The sequence below is a fragment of the Daphnia magna genome, linkage group LG8 (genome assembly GCF_020631705.1).
Source record: "Daphnia magna isolate NIES linkage group LG8, ASM2063170v1.1, whole genome shotgun sequence".
Classification (NCBI taxonomy): Eukaryota; Metazoa; Arthropoda; class Branchiopoda; order Diplostraca; family Daphniidae; genus Daphnia; species Daphnia magna.
This window is the reverse complement of record NC_059189.1, coordinates 127,664-141,191: the sequence shown is the minus strand read 5'-3', so window position 1 is coordinate 141,191 and position 13,528 is coordinate 127,664. Positions and strand designations below refer to the sequence as shown.

The 13,528-nt window shown below is 48.6% G+C and overlaps 4 protein-coding genes across 4 annotated transcripts in view; 2 read left to right on the top strand and 2 right to left on the bottom strand.

Annotated features, from left to right (window-relative positions):
• The first annotated feature begins 56 nt into the window (after window positions 1-56).
• On the top strand, window positions 57-799 carry LOC116929634 (RNA polymerase II transcriptional coactivator). Its single transcript, XM_032936915.2, has 3 exons — window positions 57-269; window positions 338-490; window positions 566-799. The coding sequence occupies exons 1-3, from the start codon at window positions 186-188 to the stop codon at window positions 704-706; spliced, it is 378 nt and encodes a 125-aa protein (XP_032792806.1). The 5' UTR covers window positions 57-185; the 3' UTR covers window positions 707-799.
• On the bottom strand, window positions 731-3,274 carry LOC116929633 (islet cell autoantigen 1). The gene is made up of 9 exons (XM_032936914.2): window positions 3,120-3,274; window positions 2,939-3,063; window positions 2,611-2,873; window positions 2,371-2,531; window positions 2,196-2,280; window positions 1,867-2,136; window positions 1,715-1,808; window positions 1,076-1,655; window positions 731-1,012 (listed from the first exon to the last, which is right to left on the bottom strand). The coding sequence occupies exons 2-9, from the start codon at window positions 2,965-2,967 to the stop codon at window positions 899-901; spliced, it is 1,596 nt and encodes a 531-aa protein (XP_032792805.2). The 5' UTR covers window positions 2,968-3,063; window positions 3,120-3,274; the 3' UTR covers window positions 731-898.
• Window positions 3,275-3,458: 184 nt separating this feature from the next.
• Window positions 3,459-5,790, top strand: LOC116929632 (protein let-418). Its single transcript, XM_045178600.1, has 6 exons — window positions 3,459-3,956; window positions 4,034-4,355; window positions 4,428-4,701; window positions 4,809-4,921; window positions 4,996-5,394; window positions 5,466-5,790. Exons 1-6 carry the CDS (start codon window positions 3,556-3,558, stop codon window positions 5,604-5,606), a joined length of 1,650 nt encoding a protein of 549 aa, XP_045034535.1. The 5' UTR covers window positions 3,459-3,555; the 3' UTR covers window positions 5,607-5,790.
• The window catches only part of LOC116929630 (tyrosine-protein phosphatase Lar), a 38,581-nt gene continuing 30,775 nt past the window's right edge, over window positions 5,723-13,528 (bottom strand). The window contains 5 exon segments of the mRNA XM_045178601.1: window positions 5,723-7,180; window positions 7,363-9,166; window positions 9,241-9,617; window positions 9,803-11,599; window positions 11,723-11,862. Coding sequence (XP_045034536.1) covers window positions 7,106-7,180; window positions 7,363-9,166; window positions 9,241-9,617; window positions 9,803-11,599; window positions 11,723-11,862 — 4,193 coding nt within the window. The 3' untranslated portion in view covers window positions 5,723-7,105.

Below are 13,528 nucleotides of genomic sequence, written 5' to 3'. Positions count from 1 at the left end.
TAAAGAGATTTTCAAAAATTAAAATTCTGATCACAAATGATTTTCTATGGCAGCGTTCACGTTGACTCATGGCGCCCAAATTTCAGGCCCATCTGAACAAGCCAGACGTTTATTAGTCTTACGTATAGATTTTTAGCTTCAATTTTGAGTTACATACCTGATCATTGCTGGTACTCATTATCAGAATGCCCAAAATTAACAAACGCAAGAAGGTGTCTAACAGTGAAGATGAAAAATCGGCAAGCTCCTCTGATAGTGGACCCGAGGACGTAAATTTAAAGCCATCCAAATTTACTTTGAACAAAATACTAATTTTTTTTTTTTTCACTAATTAAAGAGAAACCCACCACCCAAAAATGAAGCAACAAAAATGGCGACCGCATCTACGGGTTCAGCAAAAAAACCTGATCAAAATCCACCTGGAGAGGCTGAACCATCATGGCAATTGGACAAGCAACGTGTATTGAAAGTTCGCTCATGGAGAGGAAAAGTATTACTGTTTCACAATTAATTTACAGGCACATGTAGACAGTCCATTATAGTTATGTCTTTTCATTTTCATTAGACATTTATTGATATTCGTGAGTATTATGAAAAAGATGGACAGCAGTTACCAGGGAAAAAAGGAATAAGTCTGTCAGCCTCCCAATGGAGTAAACTGAAGTCAATTATTCCAGAAGTTGATAAAGCTCTGGAAGAAATTTAAAATGCAAACAAAGTTGAGAAACACTTTCCTAAAGCATTGATGTATTCATTGAAAATATTATAATCCAGAAATAAAGAAACATTGCAAAGCAAAGAAACCAACAATACAATAATGATTGTTAACATGCAGACCAGAAAAGACTAGAATAATTTGAAATGTGATAAATGTGGAACATGTGTTTGGAAAAACTGTTCAACAATTACGATCATCATCTTCCTTCTTGTTGATGCTCAATGCATCTGGATTTCCTAATGGATCAAGGTCAGCAAACAGACTGTACCATGAAGACATGTCTTTCCCTGTTTCCTGCAATACAAAAATACAAAGTGAGTTCAAAGTTTTTTGTTCAACACCGAAAAGGATGTCTACTTTTTTCGAACGGTTTTCATTCATTAATTTTTTTTCGCCAATTTCTTTTAAAATACTCGATGGCAGCAGCTGAGAAGAGGTAGACGTATCGGAAAGTACGTTAGATGAACATCCACTGACAAAATCATTCGATAAAAAATTCGAAGGAAGGTACGAATTCCATTCTCCCATCATATCTGGTTCAGCTGACCCGAAAACTTGATCGAAGTTAGCTAGAAAACATTGGTCTTGTTGAAAACCAAGATCCTTTTTAGTTGCATGTGCTTGGGAAGGATCATCCTTCACAGATGCCGGCTGTCCGAAATCCAAAGATGCTAGCTCTAGCAGTAGCGCATCAGAATCACTATTACAACTAAGGTTTAATCCTAAAAGATCATCGTTGCCGTCTCCTCCCAGAAGATCTTCAGAACATTTATCAAGCAAAGGTTTGCTTTCCGACGAATCTCGCTTGTTAGATTTGGATTTACTGCGTCCCTTATTAGAGTTTGGTTTATCTCTTTGTGCATTGTTCAAACCCTCGTTTCGAAAAGACGAATCCACTTTTTCTTCATCACGAAATTCACTTTCAAAGAAAAATTCACTAGAAAAATGACAGACAGAATTATACTTGATGTTAAACCAAATAACGGGATAACTCACAATCTAGGCTCAGGAGACGAGGATTTTTCACCAGCCAACTTTAGTGAAGTTTCTGTCAATCCCTTGACGAAAGTAAATTCGTACGGCTGATAACCTGTAATTGATAAGGCGATTAAACAAACAAAAACATAATGACTTAATAAATGGGGAACCTTTATAAGCTTCGGAAACGGTTGTCATGGCACTGGAAGTTCTCTTCCAAAATGTTGCCATGTTATCTTGATATACGATGAGACCGTGGGAGAACATATTGCAACGAGCAGCTGCAAGTAGATCAATTTTTTGCAGACATGCCAGCTTGTGGCGATCGAATTTGGTTTTGCTGGCGCGGACGTGACTCTGAACACGACGGAATTTTTCCAGTTGCTTAAAGGTATCGGGATCCAACTCCTGGGATACATTTTTCATCCATAACAATGCACCTGGCCATTAAAGGAAGATAATAATTTCAGTTTTAGAAATTTCTAAGCCAATGGCATACCTCGATAGTCATTGCGACATTTTTCCATTTCGTTGACAGTATAGGAAGTATCTTCAACGGCTCTTTGGCAAAAAGTTTCCACTTCCTATCACGCGAAATATGAATGTATGTTAAATGACAGTGTGATTTCCGATTGGCAATGGTGACAGAACGGTGTACAACTGAAACAACATACTTGGTATAAGCGTGCCAGTGGGGACCGTAAACTTGCGCGCTGCTGAGCTGAATATATCATTGCCTTTCCAACGGCATTCATCATTTTACCAGCACATGTTTTGTCTAGTTCTCCATTTGTTCGAAGAAAGTGACCAAAAGTGTTTTCCTCTTGGGATAGAACTAAAGAAAAAACATGTTTAGATACAAGCACAGAATAAATACTGTAATTTGTCTACAACACTGTCTGACTTATATCTACCTTGAAGCCTTTCCTGATATTGCTCAACAACTTTGTATAATTGAGAGCATGTTTCTTGGATGGATAAAAACAGTTCAAGTTTAGCATCTAGCTCAGCATCAGAGGCAACTACACAGTCATCCTCTTTTTTGCCAAGCCGCCTTAAGATGGTTTGCTTAGCTACCCAAAACTGGTGTTGCATCTTGTTCATAGTATTTTCAGCACCAGCACTTTGCAAAGTTGATTGTTCAACCCAACGGTCAAAAGAGTTTCCACTATACCCACTGGAGAAAGACATTGATTGGTGTTAAAATTGCTCTTCTTAACATAATACCATTATAGAACTTACTGTGTTGCCATGGTATATCCGATTTTCATCAACAAACACAATCGTTAATTTCGGTTATGTGGGTGTTGAGAAGGGTCAGGAGAAGGAAAGTGAAGTCGTATAATCCGCCACTGGTAGGAATGGAACTAGAGAATAAAATTTTGTGTAGGTCACGTTATGCTTGATCACAGATGTGAGATACCTGTTTCAAGAACGAACGACTTTTCACAGATTAGTGGCATGAACACATAGAAAGTTGAAAAGGAAAGTGGGTGTTTTGACACTTCCTCTTTAGCTTTTATAGACTGGCGGAGCTCACTCGAACTAATGTCTTCGGCTGACGGCGACCGCTTTTTTATAATTTTTTATTTTTCAACACTGATTCCGTCAGAAAGAAAAAATAAAGCACAACAGTTTTGAGACACAACTGAAAATTCGCGATCGCCGTAAAGCTCCAAAGTTTCAGATGTGGAATCTAGTAGCCAAAAATATTTTGGACGGGATGAGAAAGCGAGCTCAAGAGGATAAGGTTGCTGTTTAGACCATATTTTACCCAACCTTGGTTTCACCGCAAACGAAATTTCGTTAAATTGTTAGTTGTTTAGTTTCAATCAGGATTATCGCGGTTGATTAGAGAAATGAGTACCTTAGAAAAGAAATACGAATACGTGATACAGGCCATAGAGCACTTAAAGCACAGAAAAGCGAGACCGGATCTCGAGGGAATCAAGAATTATGCTTTCCGACGCCACGGCATTGATCCTGTAACATGTTGCGCGGACGTCGATGAGCTCATCGAAAACGAACAAATCATCAAAGTGGAATTCAAGGGTCGCACCAGTTACCGCAATGCAGCCAAGTATTTTGGACCGGATGCAGCAAATACATCTTCTACAGTGGAAAGCTCTCCACAACAACAGCCCAGAGATGCTAGTCCTGAACCAGTTTCCTACAGCTCTGCTGTCACAGCAGCTATAGCAGCTATTCTTTGCGACCAACCAACTCCGCCAAGCCAAACAGGAGCAGTCAGCATCAGGAGGTGTGCTATGCGTAGAAACAAATATCCAGGGGTTTCTCCCCTCTAATGTTTTTTTTACATTTGCCCTTTTATTTCAGCATTGCAAGTTATCTTCAATCAAGAGATCATGGAAGATATTCAAGAAAGTACATTGATAATCTCATTGACCGGGAGGTTACAGCTTGCAACATAGCTTCCATCAGCAAAGAAACTTTCACCTTACCACCCAGTGTCTTGAAGAGTCTTGATCGAAGGTGGAAGCATGAACACATGAAAAGTAAAAGGAAAGCTAGTGGAGGAGCAGAAGACTTGAACAAATCCAAGAATCAAGTCAATAAAAACAAGAGTGTTCCAAGCAAAGTGGAAAAGTCTCCGCCACCAACTCCGCCTCGTCCAGAGCGAGTCGGTCAACGCATGAAAGTAAGATGTTATGTGCAAATGACTCGAGGCAATGCCACGATTATTAAATGCTTTTGATCTTGTACGGCGCAGAGAGCCAAGAAAGTGTTTGACCCATCGGACGTGGAGGTTGTCCCCAGGAAACGCGGCCGTCCTGTTGGAACTGGCAAAAAGAACCGAGAATTGCGCAATAGCTTCGCCACGACACCGGAGCGATCGAAAAGTCCGTTTCTCCTAACTGGATCCTCGCCTCCCAATAGCTATTCGCATTCCGAGTTCAAAGCATGCCTCCTCTGCAAGTATTATACGGTCATTTTGCGAGGCGTCACTTCGAAAATGCTCGTCTGCTGCGAGTGCAACCGAAACGGTGAGATTCGATTTGTTTGTTTGTTTCTTTTTTTGGTTTTGTTTCTTCTCAAAAACTGTTGGGTTCTGTGGAGTCGTCTACGAGCTGATGCGTGTTTCGTTATACAGTTCACGCCAAATGCTTGGGATTCGATCAGGACGTTTTGCCTCGCGTTCCCGAATCGGAATGGAAGTGCCCCGATTGCCGCCCTTGTAGCGTTTGTAAACTGGTCCAAGAACAGGTAACAATTTGATTGATTGGGCGCCTCCCGCCTCCTCAGCATTTCACTGTCATTTTGCTTCTCACCATTGGCAGGACACGGTTCTGCTCTGTTGCGAATGCGACACGACGTTCCATCGCTCTTGTCTGACTTCGCCGCCAGCCAGCATGCCCGAAGGCTGTTACTGGGCTTGCGACGAATGCCGAGCCAACGAGTCGGCGGAGAAGACGCCGGTCAAGGATAGCTCATCGGAAGAGGGCAAAGTTGAAAACAAGATCTCGCAGTCACCGTTTCAGCCCTCGGCGCCAATTAGTCTCGGTCCTTGGGTGTTTGGCACACGGCAACTGGAACTGAAGGGTCCTCCGTTCGAGTGGGATGGCGTTCCCAACCCTGACCCGACTATTCCAGACGCTTCTCTGTGGACATCCGAGGACGTCCAGGGTTACTTTAGCCGACTGGGATTCGAAGAACAGGCCACCTTGTTGCGCCATAACGTAATAACGCAATAACGCAATGACGCAATTGTTCTATAACCGTTCTTCCTTTGATTTTTTCCGACTGCCAGGAGATTGACGGACCGTCCCTTTTGCTGATGAAAAGAAACGACGTCGTGGTCAATATGGGACTGAAACTAGGCCCGGCAGTCAAGATCTACAACCACATTCGTCGTCTGCAAACGCGCCGTGATGATCTAATCTACGCGTAAAATATGGCCGCAGGCTATTATTAGACTCGTGTCGTGAAACCAATAAAAACAATAGAAACATTTCGTTTTAGAAGGCGTTGTGGAAAACTTGAAAAATTCAGACGAGGAAGCGCGTATCATCTTTTCGTCCCTTTCTTGTTGTAATAATCGTCACACTTTTACAATAAAAGGAACACGAAAGCTGCCGATTGTTCAGTCTCCAATGAAACGACTACATACACGCGCTGAGAATAGACAGATACACACACACACACACATACACACACACACAATCGCACAGTATTTTCTCGAAAATCAAATAGAAAACGGGAAAAAAGAAAAGGACACCAACGCGCAACTCAAAGAGAAAACATGAGACAGTTGGGATGATTGGACACGACGATGGTGATAACACATGGATGGGATTGACACTGCCGCGTAAATGAGCAAAGGGAGCTGGGCTGTAGCTTGCTATGATTGAAAAGAAAACGACTGTAAAAAAAAAACGCGAAACGAAAAACAACTTAAGTACAGAGAAATTGCGCCGAGAAGGCCGTTCTTCCAGTTGTGTTTCAAATGTCACACAACCACGAAATAAATAAATTACAATTCAAAATATTTAAAAAAAAGGAATTCGAAAAAAGTTTTCTTTGTTTTTTTTCTTAGTTTTTTGTTTTTCATGACAGGAATGATATGGCAGAATGTCGGTCAACCAATGAGCTGCCTCTGATAACTAATTTACGGTGGGGCTTCGTAAAAAGCACACAAAATCGGTACAGTTAAAAAGCGGGAACAATGATAATCAATCTCGTCTTGACTCCTGTACATTATTGGCGCCATTATACATTCTTGATTTGAGTAGCAATTATTTTTAAACTTTTGTCCAAAAACACATTTTATTTTTTTTTTTGTATTTGTTTTTTTGTTTTTTCTTTGACACAACATTATGACTTTTTGTGCCGTTGTCTTTCTTCTTCTTCTTCGTCTTCTTGATTTTTGTTCTCCTTCTTCAGTTCCATTGATCGTCGCATTTTCAGCAATGAAACATGTCATTTTCCAAAATGTTTGAGTTCAGTGCATTCTTCTCTTCAAATCGGTAGTCCTTCGCTAGTCTCTTTTCGCTAGTCGCCCTTCACGACACGGTCGATTCTGCTGGCAAGTCATAAACGAGCAAGTGACACGACAACTAAAGAGACTTGCGTGCATTAGGGAGGGGACAAAGAAGGTTTTAAAAGGAGGATTGTTCGAGTGTGTGTGTGTTAGGGACAAGGAGATGAATAGAAATCTCTTTGTTTCCATCATCATCGTGATCATCGTGATCATCATCGTTATCAACATCGTCATCATCATCATCGTCATCATCATCATCGTCATCGTCATCATCATCGAAGGGCACAGTGCGAGGAGAGTGGCGGTGTAGTGAAGGCGTGCCACGGAGGGACGGGAAGCCGGGATTCGGCTTGCGACCAAGGCGGCGACGGCGTTGTTCCACCGGCCGCCTCGCACTGTGTCCCCTGACGTCAGTCGCATCCAGCGTAATGATCGAACGATCCCAGATATTCCAGCGCCGACCGATAGCAGAATTGGTATTGATCCTAATGTGTAGGTGTTAGAATAAGCCATAGGAGAAGATCATATCAATGATCGAGAAAAGGAGAAAGAAAAAATTAAAAATAATAATAATTAGGTTAATTATGCACAAATGAAAATAATAACTAAATAATAAGAATAATATAAAAAAAAAAAATCAAATAAAAATAAATAGAGTGAAACTGACCTCCGTTTGCACCATGGCGGGTCGCTGCGTTCGCAATATGCGCACCGTCTGGAACACGTCGACCACTCCTTCGTATTGCATCCTCTCCAAGTCGATGCTGAGCGTGATAAAGACGCCGGTGCGGCCGACGCCGGCGCTGCAGTGGACCGTGATGGGCCCCTCCTGGCCGAACTGCTCCTTGGTCTTGTGCACCTGGCCGAGGAACTCGATGAAACCTTCGCCCGACTTGGGCACGCCCTCCTCCGGCCAGTCGGTGAACTGGAATTGGCGGACGGTTCGCGACTGGCCGTCCCTGGCGTCCGTCATCTTAAACTCGCGCAGGATGTACTGCGGCATGTTGTACTCGGTGACGGGCTCGACGACCACGTACTGGTAGCGAATGGAGCGGTCGGACGGCCAGTACTGGTGGCACTTCTCCTGGCCCATCTCCTGCAGTTTGGTGAGCATGACGACGATGGTCGAGTTGTGCTCCCACAGCATGCGCCAAAAGTCCTCGGTCGTCTCGGCCAGCGGGCCCTGCGTCGCGATGTAGGCGTTGCGGTAGCGGTAGCCGTCGACGAAGCTGGCGTTGATGTAGTCGCTGCCCTCGACGCCGCGCATCGGCTGCAGGATGACGCGCGTCGACTCGTAGGGCAGCACGTTGACCAGCCGGTTCTTGGGCTTGTTGGCGGCCAGGCTGGCGCTGACGAAGCGGCCAGGCTGGGTCCGTATGGCGGCCAGTTTTTTGAACTCGTGCTGCATGCCGGTCATCATGTTGGACAGCGTTCCACCGCTGGTGGTTCCCCTGGTGCCGCCGCCACCGCCGCCGCCACCGCCACCGCCACCGTCGGCCACCTGCACGCACGGCTGCAGCAGGCCGTGCAGGTGGGCGTGCAGCGAACGGGCCGGCACCTCCGTGTCGCCGCACGTCACCGCCTCCAGCAGCGCGTCGTGAATGAAGATGTACTGGTCCTCCGTTTGGACCATGTAGTTGCGCTGGGCGCGCAGCACCGTCACGTGGCCGTACACGTCGATCGTGTTCTCGTAGCGCAGCCGCTCCAGCATCGAGTCGATGACGATGAAGGCGCCCGTGCGACCCACGCCGGCGCTGCAGTGCACCACCATGGGGCCCGAGTCGGCCGAGTTGAGCGCCCGCACCCGCTTCAGGAACTGCAGGAAGGGCGCCGGGTGGTCGGGCACGCCGTGGTCCGGCCAGGCCGTGAACTGCAGCTGCTTGACCTCGCGGTGCTCGCTCGTGCCCAGCCGGTGCAGCTGGAAGGTGCGCACGCAGTAGGTGGCCAGCTCCTGCACGTCCGTGATCATGACGCTGACGACGCCGTACGTGTCCGAGCCGCGGCCGGGCCAGTACTGGTCGCACTTGATGCGCGCCCGCTCCTCCAGGCGCGTCATCATGACGATGGTCGACGTCCTCTGCTCCCAGCACATGCGCCAGAAGTCGGCGAACGACTCGGGCAGCGGGCCCTGCGTCGCCACGTACGCGTCCCGCTTGCGGTAGCCGTCGCAGAAGTTGCCGTTGATGTAGTCGCTGCCCGGCACGCCCGGCACCTGCTCCAGAACGACGCGCGAATGGTCGTAGGCCACCACGTTGGCGTAGCGGTTCTTCGGCTTGTTGATGTCGGCGTTCGAGTGCTCCCACGTGAACTGCTGGCCCGTCTCGATCGACTCGTACTCTTGCGAAAACTTGAGGTTGTCGTTGAGCTTCAGGGCGTCGATGTGCGCCGAAATGTCGTGGATGACGATGGGCGGATGCGACGCCATGCCGGGCGTCTGGAAGTTTAAGCGGCGCAGCTCCACCGGGTCGTTGACGCAGGCGGCGGCGGCAGGCCCACGCCCACGCCCCCGCCAGCGCCCGGTCCACCGCCGGTCGACAGAGAGGCGTCGGCCAGGCCGACGCCGCCGCCGCCGCCCATCAGCGGCTTGGTGACCGACGAGTGGTCGGACGATTTGGGCGAGCGGCGACGCCTCCGCGAGCAGACGGCCACGACGGTGGCCAGCAGGAGGACGAAGACGATGCCCGACGCGGCCAGGGCGATCCACAAAAGGCCCGCCTCCTCGGCGTCCGACGGAACGGGCACGTAAGACGAGTCGACGTTGCCCACGTTGGGGTTGGGCCGCTGCGGAAGTTCGCCGGCCGGAGCCTCGCGCATGTCCAGCGACAAGTAATCGGAAAACGGACTGGACGTGTACAGGTGTTTGTGCGGAGTGTCGACGACGGCCCTTAGAAAGACGCGGTATCGCATCGTCTTGTCCAGTTTCTGTTTTTTTGTTTTTTTTTTTTTTTTGTTTAATGAGACGAAAATGAGACGAAAATGAGACGAAAATGAGACGAATGAGACAAAAATGAGACCAAACGACACACAAAAAAACCAAAACAATTGAAATAAAGATGAAGAAAATGTGAACAAAACCCCGAAAAAACAAACAAAAATACAAAACTCACCCTATTCAGCATGCCTTCAAATTCTTGGCCGTTGCCCAGCAAAAATGTGTAGGGCACGTTGCGCCGCAAAAACTTGGCCGCCACGTACGGCTGGCTGCGCTCCTCTGACGGCTTGGCCGCTCCCGCCTTCAGATTGGCGTGCCCCTGCTGGCCCGCCTGACCGCCACCAGCACCACCAACACCAACACCAACACCAACACCAACACCACCGCCGGCCTGCATCAAATCGCTGTTCATTAACTGGTCGGGCTGCTTGTGGTCGTTGCGCTTGTCTTCCGGAACGACGACCAGCAGGTAGTGGCTGATGGGGCCGTACTCCTCCGACGCCTGAGGCAGGATGATGGTGATCTGCTGGCCGTCGCGGACGCCGTAAAAGTCGGGCTTGACCATGGGCAGCGGCGCCGCCATCTGGGTGGTGACGGTGATGCGCGCCGGCGGCCTGTACGAGCGGTCGGGCGGCACGGCGCTGACGTTGACGTTGTACGTCGTGAAGGGCGACAGCTCGTTGACGGAGAAGGTGAGCGTGTCCGGCGACCAGATGGACGTCTGCGGCGCGATGGGCTGCGTCTGCGTGATGCCCTGCGAGTCGACGAACTCCTTGACGGCGTCGAACGTCACCTTGTAGTTGACGGGGTTGAGCCGGATGGGCTGCTGCCACGACAGCGACATCGAGTGCGTGCTGACCGAGTGGGCGCGCAGCTCCGTCGGCACGTCCTCCGGCTTGACCGTCACCGTCACCTTGTCCGAGAGGCGGCCGTAGCCGGACTTGGTGCGCGCCGCCACCGTCACGGCGTACTGCGAGTTGCGCTCCAGGTTGGAGAGCTCGCACGAGCCCGTCACGGCCACCGACTTGTGCTGCCACTCGTCCAGGTCGTCGACGGCCGTCATCGTGTAGAAGACCGTGTAGCCGATGACCTTGCCGCGGCCGGGCACCGTGTCCCACCACACCTCCACCGACGAGAAGGAGGTGGCCATGGCGCGCACCGCCATGGGCGCGCGCACGATGTCGCGCTCCGTCCGGAACAGGACCCGGTCGCTGAACGGGCCCGAGCCCTTGCCGGTGCGCGCCTGCACGCGGAACTCGTAGTCCATGTTCTCCTCGAGCGACGTGAAGACGGCCTTGCCCGTCGCGCCCGACACGTTGCGCTCCGTCACCACGCTGTTGTCCACCTTCTTGTAGAACTGGATCAGGTAGCCCATCACGCGGCCGTTGCGCTGCTCCAGCGCCGGCACGTCCCAGCGGACCACCACCACGTCGGGAGTCTGGAAACGGTACGTGATGTTGGTGGGCGGGCCCGACGGCGCTCCCTCCGGCGTCGGCAGCAGCTGCACCGCCTCCTGGCCGTAGCCGATGTGGTTGCGTCCGGCCACGCGGAATTCGTACTCGAGTCCGCGTTCGAGGCCTTCGATCAGCCGATGTTGGATCTGCGGCCCGTCGAGCAGCAACTCGTTGACGTTCGTCTCGACGGCTGACGAACCCAACGATGACGACCCGACCTCCTTGGCTCCGTAGCGCAACCGGTAGCCTTTCAGTTCGCCATACGTCTGAGTGGGCCGGCTCCAAACCACTTCCACGCTGACGGTCGGCTCTTCTTTGACGATCTTGAGGCTGACGGCCGGCCGATTGGGCACGCCGCCAGGTGTCGTCACTCTCTTGGGCGCCGACCGAGCGCCGTCGCCTTTCCGGGTCAAAGCGGCCACTTGCACGGCGTAAGACGTGTCCGGCTGGAGGCCGCCGATCGTGTACTCCTCGACGGCGCCGACATCGTAGCGCAACGGCTGGCCCACCACGGCATCCTAAATTCGTTTTTGAATGCCACGTTGCACGTTATTCAAACAATCGACCAACATATTGCACAATCAAACACGTAGGAAAATCAAAGTGGAAGAAAAAGAAAAAAGAAAAAAGAAAGAACGGACCTTTGCGTCCACTTCCTGCACGTGGATCTGGTAGCCTCGAATGATTCCGTATTGTTCCTTTTCGACCGGGGGCTTCCACTCGACGCGGATGGACGTCGAGTTGACCGAGATGACGGTCACTTTCTGCGGATCGCCGGGCACTACATCGACAGCACAAGCGGCGCAGTCAAAAATCGATTAGTTGACGATTGAACAATGAAACCCGAGTCGTGACGAACATCGACACAAACAAATGAAACGGCGAAAAACGAAAAAAATGAAAGGAGAAAATTGAAACTGAAAAGAAACGGTTATGGGTTGTGTTGACCAAAGACGACAGCAAACAAGACACGCAAAACGTTCCAACAAGAGTTTCCTTTTTTTTCTTTTGTTTTTCTTTTTTTTTGACAATTTAATATGCAAACGACTCGAAGGTGGCAGTAAAAAAGAAAAAAAAAAAGGAAAAGAAAAAAATGGGTTTGGGAAGGATTGAAAAAAGAGGAAATGAATTCACGAATCAACTCATTCGAATGTGTTTTGATAGAGAGGAAACGAGGCATCTATTCTGCCGCACACGTGGACAAACAGACACAAGAAACAAGAGAATGAAAACCAAAGGAATGATGTACAAGTTGATGGTCGAGGAAGGAAAGGAGTTGGACGGCTCAATCCATTGGATGGATAGGATGGCAAGGATCATTTTCCCCCTTCATTGCCATTCGTCTTTTGCCACTTCCCTCCCCAGATCGGATTGGCATTTGAATTTGAATTTGAATTGGAATTGAGAGTAGAGTCACCACACGCTACTTTCCGTCTCGATTTTGAAGAGTTCATCGGTCCTGTTGCACAAGCGATGCGTTTCCTGTCGGAAATCCAACGCGCATTTCCAGCCAACTCAAATGAAAGCCACTCACTACGCATCGCTAAACTGGCCCAACACTTTCCAAACTAAACGCCACTCGACTCAATAATGAAAACGGAAAACGGAAATCAATCAAATCAAATCAAAATCAAAAATCAAAAATAAATCAATCAAATCAGCTAAGGCGTGGGATGGCGTTGCGGAGGACCATTTCGGCCTCTTACGGGAAGAGCGAGGACGAAACGTTGGGTAAACAAAAACCAAAAATGAAATAAAGCGACGAAAAGAAAAGAAAAAAGTTGACTACACGATATGATCGTCGTCGTGTTTGTTGTAGAGCTCGACCTGGTGCCTGTGTGTTAATAGGATACAAAGAAAGAGAGGGGAGGGGGGTTTAGAGACGAGAGAGAGAGAGAGGAAAGAGGAGTTTCATATTTTTGAAGAGGGGCGCACGCTCGTGTTATTACACATATTGATTACTTACTCGCCATCTGCCGGAAGCACCCGCAGTACAAGCGCTTAGATGTGTGTGCGTGTGCGAGTTGAACGTTCAAGAAAAAAAAAGTAATAATTTGAAAAAAAAGGTGCGAGTGAACAAGTTAAATAGGTGTCGGTGCTGATGTTTGAAACGAATTTCCCAAAAAAATGTGATATCAATTGAAAACGAAAAAAAAAAAAAAAGCTGGTGACATTCTACGTGATACGTGAGATGAAAGTGGTGCAGCAGCGTAGACTGAGCCTAAGTGATCAAAGTGCCAAGAGATCAGACGGAAACAACATTTGAAAAAGGAAGAAAGAAAACGACATGAAAAATTGTCCCTGTGATCAGATTGATTCGCGAATGTTGTCTCGTTTCTTGTCGCCTGTCACGAAGAGACGACGACGTGCGCACACAGTCAACTTCTATCGACTTGAAAGACAATCTTCTTACCCCGTGACGTAAGGCTGATCAATTGCAAATTGGA